Here is a 22,529-nt window from a genome sequence, read left to right as displayed (position 1 = left end):
CAGGCCAGCATGACCCTGCCACTCACATGTGCCTGAGCCTCACTCCCTAGCTCACACACACATCCCACCCAGCCACAAGCCACCTTTGCCACCTCCCGAGGGAAAGCTAGAGACGAAAGCTGGACACCTGCCCACTGTGAAAGCGGGTGGAGTGAATTGTGCAGAAACACCCAAATTCTGGGGACACCAAAGAAGAGAGAAAGGACAGCCAAGAATGGGAGAGCTTAAACCCACTGTCCAGTGTTATTGCGATGGGCAACAAAGATTCCGCCACCCCTTCTCCCCTGTGGCTCACCAGAAACCCCATTCCTCCATGAACAAGCATTCCTCCTGGAGAACCCAGCATATCCAGCAGCCTTGCAAATGAACAGAGAAGACCCAGCGCCATCCCCAGCCATTCTTGGTTTCCCAACATCTGGTATTTCCCCGACATTTGAAGAATTGCATTTTCTTCAAAACACTTTTCCATTGGGAAATCTAAGGCAAAGCATCCTTTCTTTGCTTTACATTTCCCTATAGCAGTGGTTCTCAACCTTTCTAATGCCGTGACCCCGCAATACAGTTCCTCATGTTGCGGTGACCCCCAAACCAAAAAATAATTTTGGTGGCTACTTCATAACTGTAATTTTGCTACAGTTATGATTCGGAATGTAAATACCTGATATGCATTATGTATTTTCCAATGGCTTTAGGCGACCCCGCTGGGGTCGCGACCCACAGGTTGAGAACCGCTGCCCTATAGGAAGGTAGAAACAGACCACAAATCTTGTTTCCAGGGAGTTCTGGTTGCTGTGTGAGAATCACTGTGCCCTGAGCGAAATGAAGTTCACAGTTTAGCTTTTGTTCTATTTTTTTTAATTTGTTGGGATGACATTGGTTAATAAAGGATTCTGAGGATCCAGGCTTTAAACCCCGAGGTCACTGGCTTGAACAAGGGTCATTGGCTCGGCTAGAGCCCCCCCCCCCCCCCCCCCCCCCGTCAAGGCACATATGAGAAAGCAGTCAGTGAACAACTAAAGTTCCTTAACTATGAGTTGATGCTTCTCATCCTCACCTCTCTACCTTCCTGTCTGTCTGTCCCTGTCTCTCTCTCTCTCTCTCTGGCTAAAAAAGAGAATACTGATTTTAATGAAGTCCCTGCATTTCTTCTAAAGAAGATATCTTATTTCCTATTCTTAAGCATTATCAAAGGAAGATTATATTTGATGGGCTATATTAGTGTACCTGTGTGAACACAGAAGAAGTTAAAGGAGTAAATACCATAGTCTCATGGCTGTTAGGTGTCATTGACTGATTTTGGTATTTCTGAAAGCTTTGAGTTCAAAAGAACTGGAAACCAGGAAGTCTAGTTTATCAGAATTATGGTGCCATGTTCTCTTTGGTGTTTCTCAGTTGTGTTATAAAATAAGGATATTTCTTTTATTGGCAAATAAGCTTTTCCCTAGTTTGTGAGAAACAAAACTATTTTAAAAAACTATCATAAAATTTTTTTTCTCATGACTTAAAAATAATTTTCATGTCTTTAAAGGGTTATAAGGATTAACTGAGATAATATACATAAGCATTTTCCCTGTCATGTAAGCATTTAGCTAACTTAGCTTTTAAATAAATTAGATAAAAATTGAACTAATGAAACAAATTACTAAGAAATTTTAAAATATGATTAATGAAGCTTCCTTTAGATAAGTTTTGTCTAGTTTTGTAATTTAATTAAAAATTCATATTAAAGTTCTTAAACTTGGATGTCTAAAGCTATAATGGATTTTCAGAAAATAGTGTAATTGCTTTGTTGCATATGTTGGTGAGATTAGGAGGTGGGATATAGGCAATGGTAAATAAATAGCTCCTCTTGGGGCCCAATGGTATTTGACCTTTCCCAGAGCTAAGTCAATGGCAAACCTTTGAAAGGAGGTCTAATATTAAAAACTCTTATTTTTCTTCTTAGCTCACAATTCCTTTAGATTCCTCTGAATAGAGAGAAGAGTGAAAATTTATCCTTCAATCTTTTCTCTTGCCTTTATTTCCATTTTGATTGGGCTGATTCAGTTAAGTAAGTCCAAATGTATGCATCTTGGGTGCAAGACCTCATGTTAGCGAGGGAAGGTGTCTTCTTGCCATTATAGAAGGAATATAAAGAGGGAATTCAATCCTTTTGGAAGTAGTTCTTTTTTTCTTTCTAGTTTTTTTCTTTCCTCCCTCCCTCCCTCCCTCTCTCTCTCTCTCTCTCTTTCTTTCTTTTCTCTCTCTCTCCTTCTTTCTTTCATAATGGCTACTGTATATTGAGGATTCATTGTGTGCCAGGCACAGTACTAGATTCTTTAAACAATTAAGATGTGTTATGGGCTGAATTGTGCCCACATGAAATTCACATGTCAAAGCCGTAATCCCCAGAATGTGAATGTATTTGGAGATAAGGCCTTTAAAGAGGTAATTACAGTAAAATAAGATTATATGAGCCCTAACTGAATATATAAATCGTCCTTAAAAGGAGATTAGGACACATACGGAAAGCGGCTTGTGAAAATGAAGAAGATGGCCTTCAGGAAGTCAAGATGAGAAGCTTCAGAAGAAACCAAATCCTCCAACATCTTGTTCTTGGACTTCTAGCCACTAGAACTGTGAGGAAACAAATTCCTGTTGAGGCCACCTAGCCTGGTACTTTGTTATGGCAGCCCTAGCAAACTAATGCAAGGTGCTAGTTATTTCAGAGAATACTAGCTCTACTTTCAGTAACTTCAAAATAAAGTTTGAACATGGTTCGACTTATCTCCTTAGCTTGTGCTTTGGAGCAATTGTCCTATTAAGCTGTGTTAACATTTTTAAAAATTGCATGGGCTGCTATCCAGCATAATAACTATAACTCTTTTGAGTTTTGTTTGAGAGTTTATCTTACTTGGTTTTACTCAGCTGCTCAGTTTTAATAATGTACAAGAACTTCTGTATTTTTGCATTTAGTAAAAATATTGCATGAAGGTAAATGGTACTGTAATTAATATTTTACCCACTTGTTGAATTTTGTGTACCTAAATTTTAGAGTGTAGGGTTTGAGCTCCTTATCCTTTTTGCCCTCATGATGATAATGTCATAACAGGTATTCATTATGTTGAACAAATAGATAAAAGTCAGATGTTTTGTTAGGTTTCTTTATTGCTTTATTTAACTCAAAATCCTATGAGATTTTATCCCTCTTTTCTTTATATGGGGATTTAGGATCTGTGAAAAAAACATAGATTGCTGGAGATAATAGGTGGTTTTCTGTGAATTGTATATGGTCTAGGTGGGAGTAACTCCAAAATATTTACCTTTTTAATGATTTTATTTATTGATTTTAGAGGAGAAAAGAGAAGGCAATGGGGAAGAAGCGGGAAGCATCAACTCGTAGTTGTTTCTTGTATGTACCTTGACCGGACAAGTCCAGGGTTTTGAACCAGCAACCTTAAGTGTTCTAGGTCAACACTTTATCCACTGTGCCACCACAAGTCAGGTTTAATCTGTTAAACCACATTTCAGTTTTTACTTTACTACTTATGTTTGGAAATAATATATCTCTGTTTTTTTTACCTTCTTAACATAAACTGGAACTTTATAATTTATTATTTGATTGCCCTCTTGCTTCCACCTTGGTCATTTCCAATATTCTGCCTGAAGAGAGCACAAGGAACTGGAACTGAATAGTTTTCTCCTAACTAAGAGACGAAGAGGCCCTTTACTTGTTGACTGCCATTCCATAAGTCAAAGGATACTTGGCTGTCTGTTTTGAAGATAGAACTAAATTTTTTTTCTAGAAGCACAACATTTCAACTAGTATCCCTGACTATATGTAAAATAAATCAGTGCATAGTAGCAGTTGTTAAACATTTTGTTTTCAAAATGTTTTACAGTCCTAAAACATTTTTGAGGGCCTCAAAGAGCTTGTGTTCATGTGGGTTGTACATACTGATATCTATCATGTTAAAAATAAAAATTTTAAAATATTTATGAGTTCATTTAAAAGTAAACTTTTTTTAAAAAAACAAAGCAATACACACTACATGTTAAGGTAGCACTTCTTATGAAAAATAATTATTTAAAATACTTAGAACAATGGCCTTGTTTTACATTTTGGCAAAGCTCTTTGATGGTCTAGTTTAGTAGGAGATAGCTGGATTCTCCTATCTGCTTCTGCCTCTAGTCCTTTATAATATGTGTGTTGATTTGGTTGAAGTACATGAAGATTCAACCTCTCATAGTATGTATTTGGAAAAGAATTTTTCAGATAATTGTGGATTTTTTTTGATACTACACCAGAACTTGACAAGTGGTAGGTAGTTTCATAAAGATTAGCTGGAGTGTGGAATCTAAAATATTAATGATCTTTTAAAATTTTTAATTTAAATTAAAATTTTAAATGTATTTATATATTTTATATTCACAGTAGAATTGAGCAGAAAGTACAGAGTTCCCCTATAACCTCGGTCCCCAAGATGCACAGCCCCCCCTCATCAATATCCTTTTTTTTTTTTTTTTTTCCCTGAAGTTGGAAACAGGGAGGCAGTCAAACAGACTCCCGCATGTGCCCGACCGGGATCCACCCGGCATGCCCACCAGGGGGCAATGCTCTGCCCATCTGGGGCATTGCTCTGTTGCAACCAGGGCCATTCTATTCTAGCGCCTGAGGCAGAGGCCATGGAGCCATCCTCAGTGCCCAGGCCAACTTTGCTCCAATGGAGCCTTGGCTGCAGGAGGGGAAGAGAGAGACAGAGAGGAAGGAGAGGGGGAGGGGTGGAGAAGCAGATGGGCGCTTCTCCTGTGTGCCCTGGCTGGGAATCGAACCTGGGACTCCTGCACGCCAGGCCAACACTCTACCACTAAGCCAACTGGCCAGGGCCCAATCAATATCCTTTACCAGAATAGTACATTTGTTACAGTTGATGAACCCACATTGACACATCATTATCACCCAAAGCTAATAGTTTACTCTTGGTGTTTTGATGATGTATAATAACATGTATCCAACATTGTAACATACAGAATAGTTATATTGCCCTAAAAATTCTCTGTTCCACCTCTTAATTCCTTCCTCGCAGCTAATCCCTGGCAACCTGATCCTTTTACTGTTCAGTGATCTCTTTGTTTTCTGTTACACCATAGTAAGATCCATTTGGTGAATCTTGTACTTGGCATGTATCTCTTACCCATACATAATCTTGTAACATCATGCTTTGGTCATTTGGAAAATATTTGTTTACTGAATTATGCAGATCTCCCAAATGTTGACACATTTCATTAGTATCAAAAAACCATATTTATTCTTATTACTTATACTATTAAGGAAAGTCTAAGTATTAGGAAGCTCTCAAGCTCATGGGGGATACGTTTTTAAAATTTTAATTTTTGCTAAAGTTTGATTTTTATCATTAGCTATAAAGTGTCAATTGTTTTGTCAGACTCACTTCAGTATTATTTTTTCTGAGTTAATTTTTAGCTTTTAAATTACAGATGACATTTGATATATGACTTTCAGGTTTATAGCATAGTGATTAGACATTTTTATAACTTGGGAGTTGATTCCCACCATAAGTGTAGTACCCACATGGCACCATACATAGGATTTGTCAGTATTATTTTGGTCACTTATTTTAAATGCTATTTTATGAAAAAAGCAGCTACTTCAGTTTGCACTTCAATCACACAAAGGCTTTTCCTCAAAACGCACTTTTTTAAAAAAAATATTCATTTTTAGAGAGGAGAGAGACAGAAAGGGAGAGAGAGGAGAGAGAGACAGAAGGGGGGAGGAGCTGGAAGCATCAACTCCCATATGTGCCTTGACCAGGCAAGCCCAGGGCTTCGAACCGGTGACCTCAGCATTTCCAGGTCGATGCTTTATCCACTGCACCACCACAGGTCAGGCCTCAAAATGCACTTTTGTATGTAGTATAAATACATGTACTTCCAATTTTGTTACATAATGTTAAAATGATGTGTACCCAAGGTTAAATTTAATAAGAATAATTTTACTGCTTCATCAAGAATATTCCAAGTAATCTAACTTTAAATTTAAAGAAACTTGAAAAAGAGCAACAGTAATGCCTAAAGTGAGTAGAAGAAAAGAAATAATAAAGCTCAGAGAATGAATAAATGAAAATGAGTCTAAAAAAATAGAAAAGATCATTGAAACCAAGAGCTGGTTCTTTGAAAAGATAAAAGAGATTGACAAACCTCTAATTAGACTCATCAAAAGAGAAAGAGAGAGAAGACCTAAATAAGATCAGAAGTTAAAGAAGAGAAGTAACAACTGACACTAAAGAAATACAAAAGATTGTAAGAAAATGTTACAAGTATTTGCCAACGAATGGGACAATCTGGATAAAATAGGTAAATTCCTAGAAACACATAATCTTCCAAAACTGAATTAGGAAAAATGACAAAATCTGAATAGACAGATTACAACTAGTAAAATTAAAGCAGTCATTAAACTCCCAACAAAAGTCTGGGACCAGATGGCTTCACAGGTGAAGTTTACCAAACATTCAAAGAAGAAATACACTTATTCTCAAACTATTTCAAAAAATCCAGGAAGGAAGACTCCTAAGCTCATTTTACAAGGCCAGCATTATCCTAACTCCAAAACCAGATAAAACCAAAGAAAATTATAAGCCAATATCCCTGATGAACATTAGATACTAAAATCCTCAAAAAAATATTAGTAAACCTGGTCCAGAAATACATTAAAAAGATCATACATTCATACATCATGATCAAGTGAGATCCTGAGGATGCAAGGTTAGTACAATATCCAGAAATCAATAAATGTGATACACCACATAAACAAAATGAAAGATAAAAACCATATGGTCATATCAATAAATGCAGTAAAAGCATTTGATGAAATCCCACTCAGTAAAGTAGAAATAGAGGGCACATACCTCAATGTAATAAATTCCATGTATGACAAATTCACAACCAACATCAGACTCAGTGGGCAAAAACTACAAGCGTTTTCCTTAAAATCTGGAACATCAGCTTTCACCGGTCTTATTCAACATAGTACTGGAAGCCTTACAGCAACCAGATAAGCCATCCAAATGGGAAAGGAAGAAATAAAACTCATTATTTGCAAATGACATGATATTATATAAAGAGTCCACAAAAATAAAAATAAAAAAACAACAACCTGATAAGTGAATTCAATAAAGTAGCAGGATAAAAATTAATATTCAGAAATCAGTTGCATTTTTATATACCAATGAACTATCAAAAAGGGTAAGAAAACCCATTTACAATTGCATCAAAAAATATATATATAGGAATAAATTTAACCACAGATGGGAAAGACCTGTACTAGGAAAATTATAAGACACCAAGAAAAGAAACTAAAGAACTCAAATAATATGAAGCATGTACCATGTTCATGAATAGGAAAAAGTACTATCACTAAAATGTCCATACTAAAAGCAATACAGAGGTTCAATGCAATTCCTATCACGATACCAATGATGTATGTATTTCACAGAACTAGAACGGGTATTCCAAAATTTCTTTAGAACCAGATCCAAAATTGCCACAGCAACCTTGAGAAAGAAGAACAAAGTTGGAGGGATCATGCTACCTGATATCAAACTACTATAAGGCCACAATAATTAAAACAGCATGGTACTGGTATAAAAAAAATGACATATATATCAATGGAACAGAATGAAAAGCCCAGAAGCTGAATTGCATAGCCTGTCATGGTGCAGTGGATAGAACATTGGCCTGCAATGCTGAGGTCGCCAGTTCCAAACCTTGGGCTTTTCTGGTCAAGGAACATATGACGAGCAAACAACCAATGAACAGCTAAAGTATAGCAACTATGAGTTGATACTTTTCATACCCTGTCCCTTCCTTTTCTCTCTGGAAAATCAATAAATAAAACATTTAAAAAATTAAGAGCCCAGAAACAAACCCACACCTTTATGACAAAGCAAGAACATACAATTTGATGAAGATATTCTATTCAATAAATGGAATGCTGACTGGTGCAGCCACTTTGAAAACTGTAATTACCTCAAAAAATTAAAGATGGAACTACTTTGTAACCCAGCATTTCCATTTCTAGGAATATAGCTAAAGAAAACGGAAATACTAATTCAAAAGAATATATACACCCTGCCTGACTGGTGGTGGCACAGTGGATAGAGTGACCTGGGACACTGACAACTCAGGTTCAAAAACCCGAGGTCACTGGCTATAGTACAGGTTCACCGTCTTGAGCACAGGGTCCTTGGCTTAAGCGTGGGATCATCAAAATAATTTTATGGTCACTGGCTTGAAGCCCATGGTTGCTGGCTTGAACCCAATGGTCAATGGCTTGAGCAAGGGATCACTGGCTCGGATGGAGCCCCCTGGTCAAGGCATGTACGAGGAGCAATCAATGAACAACTAAAGGATGCAATGATGAGTTGATGCTTATATCTCTCTCCCTTTCTGCCTGTCTCTTTCTCTCTTGTTTAAAACAAAGAAAATATGCATCCTTATGTTCCTTGCAGCATTATTGGCAATAGCCAAGACTTGGAAGCAACCCAAGAGTCCATCAATAGCTGGGTGGATAAAACAGCTATGGTACATTTTCACAAAAGAATATACTACTCTACCATAAAAAAGAAGGGAATCTTACTCTGAGATTCCATGGATGAACCTGAAGGACATTAAGTGAAATAAGCCAGATACAGAAGGAAAACAAAACAAAACATGATCTCACTTATATGTGGAATTTAAAAGAATAGATACATAAAAGGAGTAGAACAGTGGGTACTAGGGAAGGAAATGTGAAAAAAAAAAGGGAAGATGTTAGTCAAAGAGCACAAAATTACAGTTATGTAGGATGTGTAAATCTAGATATATATAATGTACAGCATGACTATAATTAATATTTTACTGAATACTCAAAATTTGCTAAGAGAACAGAATCAGGTACAGCTAGTGCTCGACTTACGACCACGTTTGGTTCCGACAGACCAGTCATAACATGATTTGAGTAGTTTAACTACTCTCAAATTGAGTAGTCTATATGTACAGTACTGTGAAATAATGTTATAAAAATCTTTAAGTCATATTCTATAATTTTCTTTCATTATTGTTATATGTCATAATTTTCCTTGTTCATTTTATGCCATTTGTATCATCTCTACACCATTTTGTTTCTTATTTTTACATTCGTCAGTTTTAAGTAAAACACTGCATTACCAGTACAACTGGTTTAATATTTGCAAAGACAATTTCCTCTTGTAGACATCTTGGGAAGGGTTTGATGAAAAATATCCAAGACACAAAACACAAATTGCTGTACTGAGTCTGGGATAATAGTTGAAATGGTGCACGCGGAGATGGTAGTGGTGCCGGAAGCTGGTCCGCACTGTTGTACACCCAGCTGGACAATGCTTGTGCTGCCAGATGTGGAGCAGTCGTGGCTAGCAATTGTGGTCGTAAAGTCGAATGGTCGTAAATTGCATAGGTCGTAAGTCAATCAATATTTGTACTCTGGTCACAAAAATAAAATGGCAACTATTTTTTAGTTTAAAAATAAAATTTAAAAAATTGGGTACTTGGCCTCCAGTGCATAGCAAAAGGGGGGGAGGCATAGATTATGGGTTTATTCCTGGTGGTCAATTCAATTCCATTGGTTTCTGTCTATCCTATGCCAATAACACATTGTTTTGATTACTAAGTTTTTAAATTAGGAAGTGTGATCCTTCAACTTTGTTCTTATTTTTTTATTGTTTTGGCTATTTGGGGCCCATTGTGATTCCATATGAATTTGAGGATAAAACTTGTGGGATTCTGATAAAGATTGCGTTGAATCTGTAAATTGCTTTGGGTAGTATTGCTGTGTTTATATTAAGTCTTCCAACCCATGAGCACAGGGATTTTTTTTTCCATTTAGTGGGGTCTTAAATTTCAGCAGTGTTTTGTAGTTTTCAGTGCACAAGTCTTTCACCTCCTTGGTTATAGTTCTTAGGTATTCTTTTGGGTGTTGTACATGAGATTTTTAAAAATATAATCTTCTGGATTGTGCATTGATGTTACATAGAAACACAACTAATTTTTGTGTTGAACTTGAACCCTGCAACTTTGTGAATCTATTAGCTCTAGATTTTATTTTTTGGGAATTTCTATATTAGGATGATGCCATCTGAAAATATAGTTATACTTCTTTCCCAGTTTGATGCTTTTTCTCTTAATTTTTTTGGCTCTTACTTTCAGCAAATGTTGAACAGCAGTGATGAAAGTGGGCTTCCTTGTCCTGAGCCTGATCTTAGATCTTAGCTTTGTCTTTTACTGAGTATATTAGCTATGTGTTTTTTTCTGTTCTTAATAAATGCCATTTACCAGGGCGGGGAAGTCATTTCTATCTCTAGTTGTCTGAGTGTTATGAAAGGATGTTGAATATTGTTATAGCAGGAATCAAAGGAGGACAAAGATGCCCAGGCAACTTGATGAAAGAAGTAGGATTTTAATAGCCAGCAGAGCATGTGGGGCTGATAGTACCAAAGACATGAGCCCCCAAAGTTGGATTTCTTACATCTTATATACCTTTACAGCTTTAGCTTTCATGTCTCCAGGAGGGGAGGGAGTGAGAGAGGAGGCTGGAGTGTCTGTCCGTGACTAGAACTAATTCTTGCTGGTACTGCAAGTTTATTTCAAGGAACTGATAATAAGCAAGGACCATAGCTATGGTTTGTTATTTTTCAAACTTTTCTGTCTGCCCTCGTTCCCTCAGTACTAAACACTGAGGTCACTGGCTTGAGCAGAAGGTATATTGCAGGCTCTCCTTTCTTGCATTCTTCTGGTTTCTCCTCTGTCAAATATATTTTCAGCATCAAGATGGTCACACACAACCCGTTTGCTTTATTAATGTGATAATTACATTGATTTTTGTTATGATGAACCATTCTTGCATTCTTGGGATAAATCCCATTTGGTCTGGTGTATAATCCTTTTAATGTTACAGGGTTTGGTTTACTAATATTTTGTTGAGGAATTTTGCCTTTTTTATTCATAAATAACCTTGGTTTATAGTTTTCTTGTGGTGTGTTTGTCTGGCTTTGGTATCAGGGGAATGCTAGCCATAAAGAATGAGTTAGAAAGTGTTCCATCTGTTTTTTTTTTCTTACCCTTTGGGTGTAGAGCATGTGGTTCCCAGAAATTTCCTGCCTGATCTCACAAGAAAAAGACAGGATGGTATGTTTTGAGAAGCCTTTTGCTAGCATGTTCTTTACTCAACTCTTTGGAGCAGGAGTAGTAGCAGCAGCAGCAGCACACACAAAAGAAGAGAGCAACCTTGGAGGCATGGAAAAATTCTCCATTAGAGGTGGCACTTTAATTGGTTAAGAAATGGTTAAAAATTCTTGATGTTTTATAATAACAATAGGCAAGGCCTTTGAGTAGTTGGAAATTATATACATTTTGAGGCAGAATCCTATCTTTTTCCTAGATAGGAAGGCAAAGGGTTAGGCTGAATGGGTGTGTGAGGGGGTGTGGTGCTGGTGCAGGAAAAGGCACGATGCTTAGTAATTGCTACTCACAGTATAAATCTTCCAGGACTTAACTAACCTCAGCTCTCCAACTAATTTTTACCTTGGTTGTTAGCTATTTATATCGTTATTAAATTGTGTTCTCCCCTTTATTACCACCCTACTAATGATCTGTAAGATCATGTTAGCAGAGTATGCATAAAAAGTTTGTATTTTATCAAATGTTTATTTTATGATGTGTATTTCTTAGTTTAATGTAGTCCTACTACTTAGATTTGATTTTGTTGCTCAAGCTTTAAGTGTCACATTCAATAAGTCATTGCCAAGACCCATTGTCAAGGAGTTATTTTCCTGTTCTCCCCTGGAAGTTTTATGGTTTCTGGTTTTACATTTAAGTCTTTATACCATTTAGCGTTAATCTTTGTGAGTGATGTAAGATAGGACCCTAATTTTTCTACATGGTAAAATAGAATTTTCCCAACATCATTTACAGAAGAGACCGTCTTTTCTTCATCAAGAATACTTATTAAATATTAGCTGATGGTATAGGCATTGGCTTATTTCTGGGCTCCTGATTCTTTTCCATGGGTTTTTGTGTCTGTTTTTATGCTAGTACCATACTGCTCTGATTACTATAGCTTTTATTTAAATTGATTTTTCTCCCTCGCCCTGACCCCCACCCTTTGGCAACCCTAGCTAGCTTTGTATTATAGCTTGAAATCAGGAAGTGGGATGCCTCCTCCTTTGTTCTTCTTTCTCAGGATTGCTTTAGCTATTTTTGTTTTTCTTTTGTGGTTCCACACAAATTTTATATTTCTTTAATTCTGTAAAAGAAAAATAAACACCCATGAAATCTTGATAGGGATTGCATTGAGTCTTTAGGTAGCTTTAGGTAGTATTGACATTTTAACAAAATTAATTTTTCCACTCTATGAACTTGGAATTTGCGAATAAAAGCCATGGATGCCGCTACAAATTCTGTAATGCTCAGGAAGCCCGTCATATCAAAGAATTACCCAGCTCAAAATGTCAATGGTATCAAGGTTGGGAACACTTCTAGAATTAAGAGGTGCTGGGTTTGAATCTTAACTCTGTGACCAGCTGTATGAAACAACCATTTGCCTAAGCTCCCTGAACCTCTCAGTTTCCTCCCTTAAAAAAATCTACCTGACAATTATGGTTGTGGGAAAGACTGAATGCTTTTTAACTGAAAAGTTATATATATTTTCAACGGCAGTGCCTTATAGTAAAAAGAGTGGGGGTTTCAGATCCAAGTGGCATGAGTTCTTAAAGCAACCCTCCAAGCCCGTTTTCTTCATCTACTTTAAAAGGGAGGGGTGGGGAATTTCCACTCCACACAATTTTCCTCAGGATTAAATGAAGTAATACACTTGTTTGACTACTTTCATTAGTCTCTCGTAGTTTTCAGAGTAGAGGTCATTCACCTCCTACGTCATTCCTGTGCATTTTGTTTTTGAAGGTATTATAAATGGAACTGTTTTCTTTTTCAGATAATTTGTTAGTGTGGTATAGTAATGCTACTGCTTTTTGTATATTATTTTTGTATCCTGCAACTTTACTGAATTTGTTGATTACACCTAATAGTTTTTTGGTGGAATCTTTAGGATTTTCTTCTATATGTAAAATCATGTCATGATTTTACTTCTTCCTTTCCAGTTCTAATGACCTTTATTTCTGCTTCTTGCCTGACTGCTCTAGTGAGGACTTTCAGTACTATGTCGAATAGGAGTGATGAGAGTGGCCACCCCTGAGGGGGAACTAAGTTAGTAACGACCTTTGTTGCCATCTTGGTGATGTCATTCTCAGCATTTTTTTTTGTATGCATAACATACTTTAATTAAAAAGTAATAATTAGCTGAAACCTTATTCTGAACAGACGTGTTATTTATTACATCTACTCTCATACCAGTGAGTCAAAAGCAAGACACGTTATGCCTAAAGTTGGTGGGGGTGTAAAAATTGTGTACAAATACTATAACAGGGCACTTTTTTATCATAAAAAGGATTTCCGGAGGACTGTACCCTTTCCCCGTGATTACCTCATAACAAATATTTATTTTCAGAGTTAAATTATGTCATTTTAAAGAAAAATAATACTAAAATACTTGAATACTATACATTAATTCATTTGCAATTGATTTATGCTGGGAAAGGTCGTTTATTTCAACTATAAATATACCTATTTCAAAAATTTATCCAGAATAAAGAAGTGGCTTCAGATGAAAATTCTTTTGAGCAGTGCTTCTCAAACTTTGATGTCTATCAGAATGACCTGGTAGAAGTGTTAAACTGATTGCTGGGCTCCAGCCCAGAGTTTCAGTAGAACTGGCGTGGGGGACTCAGGAATTTCCACTCCCATCAAGTTTCCGGGTGCTGCTACTGATGACCCAGACAGCCACACCTGCGCGTCAGTTTAGCCCCAACAATCTGACTTTTTATTTTGGGCTTTTTCTATTCTGTTAATTTATTCTGAGTTTGATGAAATGAAGCAAATTCAAACACATGAAACTCTTGGTGAACACAATTTTATTCTAAAAATAGATCTTAGTAACAATGAAATATCCAAAGCTGGTCATTAAAGTAAAAAGAAAAAAAGAGAAATTCACTTAAAAAAATTGTTTTGGTGAAAAATACAAAATTATCACTGTAATACATGGCCAACTCTCATTTATCTATATTTGAATTATTTATGGATTATCCAAGAAAATTTAAAAATCATTGACTGAATTCTGCCTAATATATACACCTGAATTGCTTTTATCTTCAAGTACACACATTCTTAAAAGAATGCAAACAAAATTGAACATTTGCTTTAAGTAAACATAAAATTAGGGAAAAAACTAGGAAATGTTCTCCAAAGCAAATATTGGTTTGCATCTCCTTTTCTCTCAATTTTTGCACAAAATAAAAAATCACTGACTGCACTGAAGTACTAGTATTTAAAAGTAACAAACTATACAACTTCTGTATAGAGAAAAGACATAACTAAATTATTTTAAACCCAAAGCACAGGGAACTTTAAAGGTATAGAATGACATTTAGTACTTAAAAGGTGGTTTTATATCTTCAAAGTGCTAAAGAAAGTACTCAAGAAAATTTCAGCCCTGTCTACAAATTTCAACTGATTTGAAGTACTGGAATATCAAGAATGCAGGGCAGAAAACAACTTATATGGGGGACAAAAGGCTCCCATTACCATAAAAGACCAGTTATGGCTAAGTTACATACAACTTAGCAGCCCACATCTTTTTTCAAACTAATGTAAACACATGTGTATCACAATAGTTCCTCCACACTGCATGTGTCACGTACATCCTCTACATGTTTTATCATTTTTATCATCTACATTCATCACATAACTGGCCAAAATGAACAGTGAGTAGAAATGATCCTTTTATCAAAAAAAATTCTTGATATATGCTATTCTCCATAAACCAAAAGCTGATCACAAAAGTTATATTTAAATCCTAGAAGATGTAGGTGCAAGGTTATTAGGACATCTTAGCTCATTTTTAGACTATTAGAAATTGGTATGATTTACTTTGACTAATCTAAGGTAGAAACACTATCGTAGTATGACTAAATACTTCTTTTGTCAAAACCTGACCCTGAGTTTTGAGTGCTGAAATATAAACTATAAAACTGAAAACACTCCAAAATGTTGGCTACACTGCTGTCCCTACAGTTCTATGCTTTTCTTCTCCATTAACAATACATCTGAAAGTGCCTCCTCTCAGCAAGGGAGAGTGGTGGGAAGAATACTCAACTAAAGAATTTCCATCTTAAAACTTCATAAGACTTTATTCCAAAATACACTAGTGTTTTAGTATAAAATGCTGTTTCCCCAAACTTCTGAGTAAAATCGATAGTGCAGAAAAATGCAGTTAATTTGCATCTTCTAGGTTAAGTAGCTTGAGGGGCACTCCACAGCTTTTGGCTTGATAAACAGAGCATTAACTTACAGTTCTGACTGAACAGAGTACTAAAGGCCTGTTTTGGAAATCATGAGGGTTTTTTTTTTTTAAGTTAGGTGTCTTTATGGTGCATTAAACATTTCTATATATTGAAGCAGTTCTACAGCTCTCAAAAATACTCACTAAACATATAATAGCTAAATAAGAAATAAAAGCAATTTCCAGTGGTGACAATATTCTTACAGTAGCAAATAATCTAACGTCTTATTTAATACTAACAACTAAGTCTTTAAAACACCATCATGTGCCTGACCTGTGGTGGCGCAGTGGATAAAGCGTCGACCTGGAAATGCTGAGGTCGCTGGTTCAAAACCCTGGGCTTGCCTGGTCAAGGCACATATGGGAGTTGATGCTTCCAGCTCCTCCCCCCTGTGTCTCTCTCCTCTCTCTCTCTCTCTCCCTTTCTCTCCTCTCTAAAATGAATAAGTAAAATAAAAAACAAAACAAAAACAACAACAAAAAAAACACCATCATGTTAAACATTGCAATTTACTGACATTACAGAGGGGAAAAATAATTATATCAACTGCTATTGAAAGTTTGAAAAAAGTTATTAGTAAAAATATAGGCTCTTGAACAGGACTAAGTAAGACCTGGTATTGTTTCAGCTTTTGATTGGGACTGGGGGGCTGGGAGGTATGCATTCTGTTTCTAAACCAAGTACTAAGCTTTAAAACATAGAAAATAGTTATGCTTTCCAAGAGACATTTAAAGTAAAATTATGCTTAAGACCAGGTTTACTCATAAAATTCTGCTGTGTGGTATTAATTAGGCCATATCCATCTCTGAATAGTACTGAAGTTCTTTGTTTGAACAATAAAGACAATCAGCATCTTGAGTGCTGTGACAAGCCCCTTAATTATATGCCCAGATGCCCTTCAGTGATAATGTCTTCCATTTGTGACCAATGCCACAAGAAAATGAGACTGAAGTCTTACTAATATATTTTCTGTAAGTGAATATAACATTGCATCAACTGTGTGCTCCAATTGTTCATTAAAAATCCAAAACAAACCCTAAAACTTTTAGTAATCATGAGGAATCTTTACATATTTATATAATATATTGTACATTATATGCATGGCCTGTTTATACGATTTTCAAAAGGAGAATATTGTCTTAAACCAATCTATTGGGTTGCATCACTCTTCTTTCCATTGGTCCTTAGATTTTCTTAAATGATGGCATCATGTTCATCACTGTAATAGAGCAAAAGTTAAAATTACTTTGTTTTTATTTGTATCAAAAGTACTTACATATTCATATTCTAAAGTAAAGTAACAAATAATGTCAAGTCTCAGAATCAAAATTGTGATTCCTTTGTGTTAAATTTCTTAAAAGTACCTGGTACACTGTAGTGGTTAAGGATTTATTTTTCTTTTTCTTTTTTTTTTTTTTTTTGTATTTTTCTGAAGCTGGAAACGGGGAGAGACAGTCAGACAGACTCCCACATGCACCCGACCGGGATCCACCTGGCACGCCCACCAGGGGCGAGGCTCTGCCCACCCTGGGCGTCGCTCTGCCACGACCAGAGCCACTCTAGCGCCCAGGGCAGAGGCCAAGGAGCCATCCCCAGCGCCCGGGCCATCCTTGCTCCAATGGAGGCCCGGCCGCGGGAGGGGAAGAGAGAGAGAGAGGATGGAGGGGGTGGGGGTGGAGAAGCAAATGGGCGCCTCCCATATGTTCCCCCGCCGGGAATCAAACCCGGGTCCCCCACACGCCAGGCCGACGCTCTACCGCTGAGCCAACCGGCCAGGGCCTGTAGTGGTTAAGGATTTAAATAGCAGTTCAGGGTGTAACACAAACCCAAACTTAAATCTCTGCTCTGCTTATGGCTATGTGACTTTTCACCAGTTACCTATTATAACCCTCTTTAAAAAGAAAGCAAGCATGTCTTGAGCATTTACTATGTATCAGATGTTATACTACAGACTTTCCATTCATAACTCACCTAATCATCACAGTAACCCTATGCAGAGGGCACTGTCTTCATTATCCCATTTTGCAGAGGATGAGAAGGTAAGCAAGCCTGTGAACTCTTGTTTAGACCACTGTGTACTATGCTGCCTCACTTATATAAGCATCGGAAGGCACCCTCCTAATCTGTAGTTAACCAGACTCAAAACTAAGTCTGTCTTCTGCAAACCCCACATCTTAGCTATTTCACTGCACTGTCTCTCTCCATGCAACTCTAAGAAACACAGTAGCTAAAATTTTAATCAGTATTTGAATTACTTATTATCCAATAAATGAAAACTGGAAATGCTCACTGTTACTGGACATAGAGAGCAACAGTTTCTTTAATGGGGCAAAATTAAGTCCTTACTTATAAAATGCCATTTTATAACTTCAAAGAACTACAGGCTTTGAAATGCACTATTTGTTTTTTTACATAGCACTAAAAAAAAAAAAAAAGTCAGTTACACAAAAACACCATGCTTTCTCATTCCATAAGCTATATCCTAATTTTAGAGGTGTTAAAATGTGGATAAAAACCAAAAATATGTACTTAGACTCAATTAAATATGGTATTTCACCATCTACTGGTTCCTGCATGAAAATAACACTCCTTTTAGAGTCAAATTCTGTTTCTGCCAAGAGTTCCCTCACAGTAATGAGGATTCTGGGCTTTGACTTACCCCACAGGGCATGCAGCATTATGTGGTCATGTATACTTGAGTAAAATTAGCCCACAAGGCTAAAATGGCATACTTTGTAGTTAAGGCAGTTTAAAAGGAAAACCACACATTTTAATTTAATTGCTTTCACTATTTTATAGCCTCAACTATATCAATAAATATTGATATTATATAAAAGTGGCATTTAATTTACTATAATCAAAATGTGACTTCTGTTTAACTGCTTAAATTTACCAAGAAAACAGATGGTAAATATCTGTAGAAACACAAACTGATTTTAAAAATTATTGCAAATTTTAATGCTCAAGCAATATTTCCCAAATGTTTCTTATGCAGAAAATCTGTGTGGGATGCATATGTTTACAACAACTCAAAAAGAACAAATTTTGGAAAATGACCCTCTATTCTATAGTATTTATATACATTAACATCAAAAAGAATGACTTGGTACTCAAAAAAAAAATCCCAAAGGATTTTGTTGGTGTAACAAAGATGGAAGATGATAGAGATAATACCTCCAAAAATCAGAAGACCTGCAAAACTATATGAAGGATAAACATGGTTTGGTGATCAAGAGTTGTTGATAAAGCTCATCTAAAAAATATTTTTACTATAGATAAAATGATAATGTATATTATACTAACTCATTTGACATAGTAAATCAGGGAAAATGTGGCTGTCAGAAGAATCTTAGTTACTTTTCCTTTGTGACTGAAAGCAAAAATCATGTTTTTACCAAGGATATTCTTAGTGGTGCTTACTAACAAACACAAGACATGCTAGATCAATAGGCACATGAAATCTGATTATGTTATTTCCTATGATTAGAACTATAAGCAAGTAAAAAGGGTTGGCTTAGCTTGGGTCTCTGGTAAAAAAAAAAAGTACAACATTAATAAAATACAAACTTTTTAAGAGGTATATATATCCATTTTTGTTTGTAAATAATTATAAAAAACTATACATGAACAATTTACTTTGGGCACAGAGGATTTGGGAATATAACCCATAAATCTATGAATTACTCCTCTATGAGATGAACACTACCTCTACGAATCTGGTATTTTGTCATGGAATTTAAATAAAGAAATACAGAAATAATAAGATTTTTAAAAGTCCTGGGCAATCAAAACTCACATGGTTCTATACTGAATGCCTCTTCTTGAATAGTACATTTTGCATCCAATGTAAAGAATAGACAAAATTCCCAGTGTTAATGCAATACCACCAACAAAACTGCCAATTTCAAATTTTGAGCCTTTATTTTCTTTAGAATTTATAGTTGCCGTGACTAGAAGAAAAACAAAACAGGCGTTAGTGCTTTTAAAAACATTGTGATAAACTAAAACTTTCTGAATCTCTATATAAATGAACACTGAATTAGGAATAAAGGGGTCTCAAAGCCTAGAAACTTGCCCTCCACTGTGTCTAGCAACTGGCCTGGCCTCTAGTTTTCTTCAGTGATCTAACACATCGTTTTGATGAAAAAACCCTAGTGTTTGCAATCCCAAGATCTCAAGGTGTTTGATGGTGCTGGACTTGCACAGTTTACCAAAACTTCAGAGGCAGCAAGACTTAGGGGATTTTTCTTTCTTATGAATCTTTATGCCTTAATAAAATAGGTCCGGGCAACATAGCCATAATCTTGCAACTGGATCCAATCTGAATAAATGTTTGACATTTCTCCTTTTAAATAAATTAGAAATATAAACTATTTTGGTTTTAATCATGGCAAGAGCCCCTGAGACATTAGAGTTGATTTCAATATATGGACTGTAGTAATAAACAAACAAGACAGAGTAAAATATATAAACACATTAAAAAAGACACCATAAAATCTGTTATTTGTTCTGATGAATGTAATGACTAGCTTTTAAAAAGACCTTCAACTCTGGATAACTTAAAAGGAGAATCTTAAGGTTTCTGAATTCACAGGCATTACATTTTTTAAAATGCAAAAAAACAAAGAGCGCTGAGACTCTGATATGGTATGTGATTATATCTAACACCACTTTAAAATATCTCTAGGGCACAAATTAATTAAAACCAAAATTCACCAAAATGTTGATTTGGAAATCGTGTAGATTGAACCTGCCAAATTCCTTCCTACAATGAGATATTGTTAAATATATGAAAAAATTTCAAACCTTCAAATAAAATCCCCTGTTAGGATCAATTATGTAGTCATAGATGGGTCTTATACAGTCATTATTTGGTACAATGAAGTTGGAAATCCATTTTTTAAAGAAAGAGACAAGAACACTAGGTCAGTCAACTCTTTTCCTGATCTCTACAACTGATTTATTTAAATAGGAAATTATTGCCTAAATTTCCATATTTACTTTTGAAGACTGGAATGATGACCTAAATGTGGCATTTGAATTAACAACTATTTTCAGCATAGAAAAATAGATCGTTTTAAATACATACTAGTTACTGGTGAAGAAACAGATGTCACCGAACTATTGTGGGTTGTGGCCATAGTGGATGTTGATATCTGGGATGTGTTCTGTGAAACAGTTGTTATTTTGGGTGTAGACTTTAAGGTGGTGGAAGTCGCATTTGTTGAGATCCGTGGTGTTGTCACTCGAGAAGTTGCTATGGGTTTCAAAGTGGTGACTGTGATATTTTTTATGACTGAAGAACCTGGAGTTGATGGTTTTGCTGTGGATCTCGAAGCGGTGACAGTTACTGAGGAAACTGAAGTTGTAGATGGTTTCACAGTGCTGTTGGATTCATTTCTAGGGCTGACAGGCACAAGCGTGGTGCTCCCTGCAAGAATATAAAAAATATTAAAACTGTAGCTTTGACTCAGGGAAATTAGGATTCTCCTTCACTGTGACTGTCATGGTCGCACATAAATAAAGAGGTCTAAAAAATACAGCAGTATGAAAGATACTTAGTCCACTAATTCTTCACAATATACAGCAATAAAATACCTCAAACTAGTAAAATAACAGCAACCAAGCCTACATTTAAAGTTTTTGGGAAGATATGAAAAAAACCCCAAGGGATTGAGTTCCTTCAAAACAGGGACATCTTAACTTTTTTTTCTTTTTGGTGACAGGGACAGAGAGAGAGACAGAGAGAGGGACAGACAGGAAGGGAGAGATGAGAAGCATCAATTCTTTGTTGTGGCTCTTTGCTGCAGCTCCTTAGTTGTTCATTGATTGCTTTCTGACATGTGCCTTCACTGGGGGGCTACAGCAGACCGAGTGACCTCTTGCTCAAGCCAGCAACCTTGGGCTTCAAGCCAGTGACCTTTGGGCTCAAGCTAGTGACCATGGAGTCATGTCTATGATCCCACGTTCAAGCCAGTGACCCCGCACTCAAGCTGGTGAGCCCACTCTCAAGCCAAATGAGCCCGTGCTCAAGCCGGCAACCTCGGGGTTTCGAACCTAGGTCCTCTGCATCCCATCCAACATTCTATCCTCTGTGCCACTGCCTGGTCAGGCTTAACCATTTCTGTCTGAACATCTTGCCATACTTCTTGTCACAAATATTATTTGAATGGATGAATAGATGAAAAACTTAATACCTATAAGGGTTTTTAAAATTAAAAGTTTAATGTTTCTCTGCCACATCCTTCCAAGGAATGCTGAGGATAAGCAGTAGCTGCATGTTTCAAATTCCTATTACATTTTCTTAACTTTGGGTCTCTATTGTGTTTATGTCATATCTTTAGAACAGAATGATCTTTACATAGTAAAACAATGAACGCAATGCTGCTTTTGGATTCAACTCCCACACAGCCCATTCCCTTCCCCTGCCAAAGTAACAAATTCTTCAGAGATACTATACAGAGTCACATGGGCAGAGGCAGGGAATGATTACAAGTTAGTTCACTAAGAAAATCCAAATGCATTAAAGAAACAAGCAGCTGAAAATATCTACAAATTGACAAAACAGGCAAGTAAGTTTTGTATTTAACTGTGTTTCATGATTAAATGTTAAACTTCAATGTAAGTATTCTCTCCTAAAGGTCAGAACTCATATCCAGCATTCCCTAGTTCCTTCTCTGTAATTAAGTGATTGTGCCGCTCTAAAAATGATGCCATGCCATCACTGAGTCTGGTATCTTCCCTCTGCCTGTTCAGTTCCTGACCGGTCCTTCCAGGGGGTGACAGAGTTAGCACCTGCACAGGTATCTGCAGAAGAGACCACCCAGGACTCGCAAAGGGTTAGGTCCTATCTGTCTTTGCCATTCAGTCTCCTCCACCTCTGAGAAGCAGAGGCTGTAAAGGCCCTGGGGCAGAGGGGATGAGCATCTGGGTGAGGGGGTCAACAGGCACGAACTCCAGTTATAAAGTAAGTCAAGGGAAAGCAGGGATGTAATATACAGATGGTGGATATAGTTGACACTAAATTGTATATTTGAAAGTTGCTAAGAGAGTAGATCTTAC

General features: G+C 36.5%; 1 protein-coding gene and 1 pseudogene across 2 annotated transcripts in view; one reads left to right on the top strand and one right to left on the bottom strand.

Annotated features, from left to right (window-relative positions):
* Positions 1-13: 13 nt before the first annotated feature.
* On the top strand, positions 14-2,972 carry LOC136316030 (death-associated protein 1 pseudogene; annotated as a pseudogene).
* An 11,172-nt stretch (positions 2,973-14,144) lies between these two features.
* The window catches only part of TMEM123 (transmembrane protein 123), a 43,488-nt gene continuing 35,103 nt past the window's right edge, over positions 14,145-22,529 (bottom strand). The window contains exons 2-5 of one of the 2 annotated variants that reach the window (XR_010727642.1): positions 20,557-20,898; positions 19,264-19,417; positions 15,945-16,686; positions 14,145-15,714 (exon numbers count right to left, since the gene is read on the bottom strand). Coding sequence is in view for 1 of the 2 variants with exons in the window: in XM_066247728.1 (XP_066103825.1) it covers positions 16,662-16,686; positions 19,264-19,417; positions 20,557-20,898 (521 nt within the window). In the remaining variant the exon portion in view is untranslated. Of the gene's footprint in view, positions 16,687-19,263; positions 19,418-20,556; positions 20,899-22,529 lie in introns of both variants that reach the window. The other variant, XM_066247728.1, reaches the window with a different exon arrangement.

Source organism: Saccopteryx bilineata, chromosome 1 (assembly GCF_036850765.1).
Source record: "Saccopteryx bilineata isolate mSacBil1 chromosome 1, mSacBil1_pri_phased_curated, whole genome shotgun sequence".
Taxonomy (NCBI): domain Eukaryota; kingdom Metazoa; phylum Chordata; class Mammalia; order Chiroptera; family Emballonuridae; genus Saccopteryx; species Saccopteryx bilineata.
This window is presented reverse-complemented; position numbering and strand designations above follow the sequence as displayed.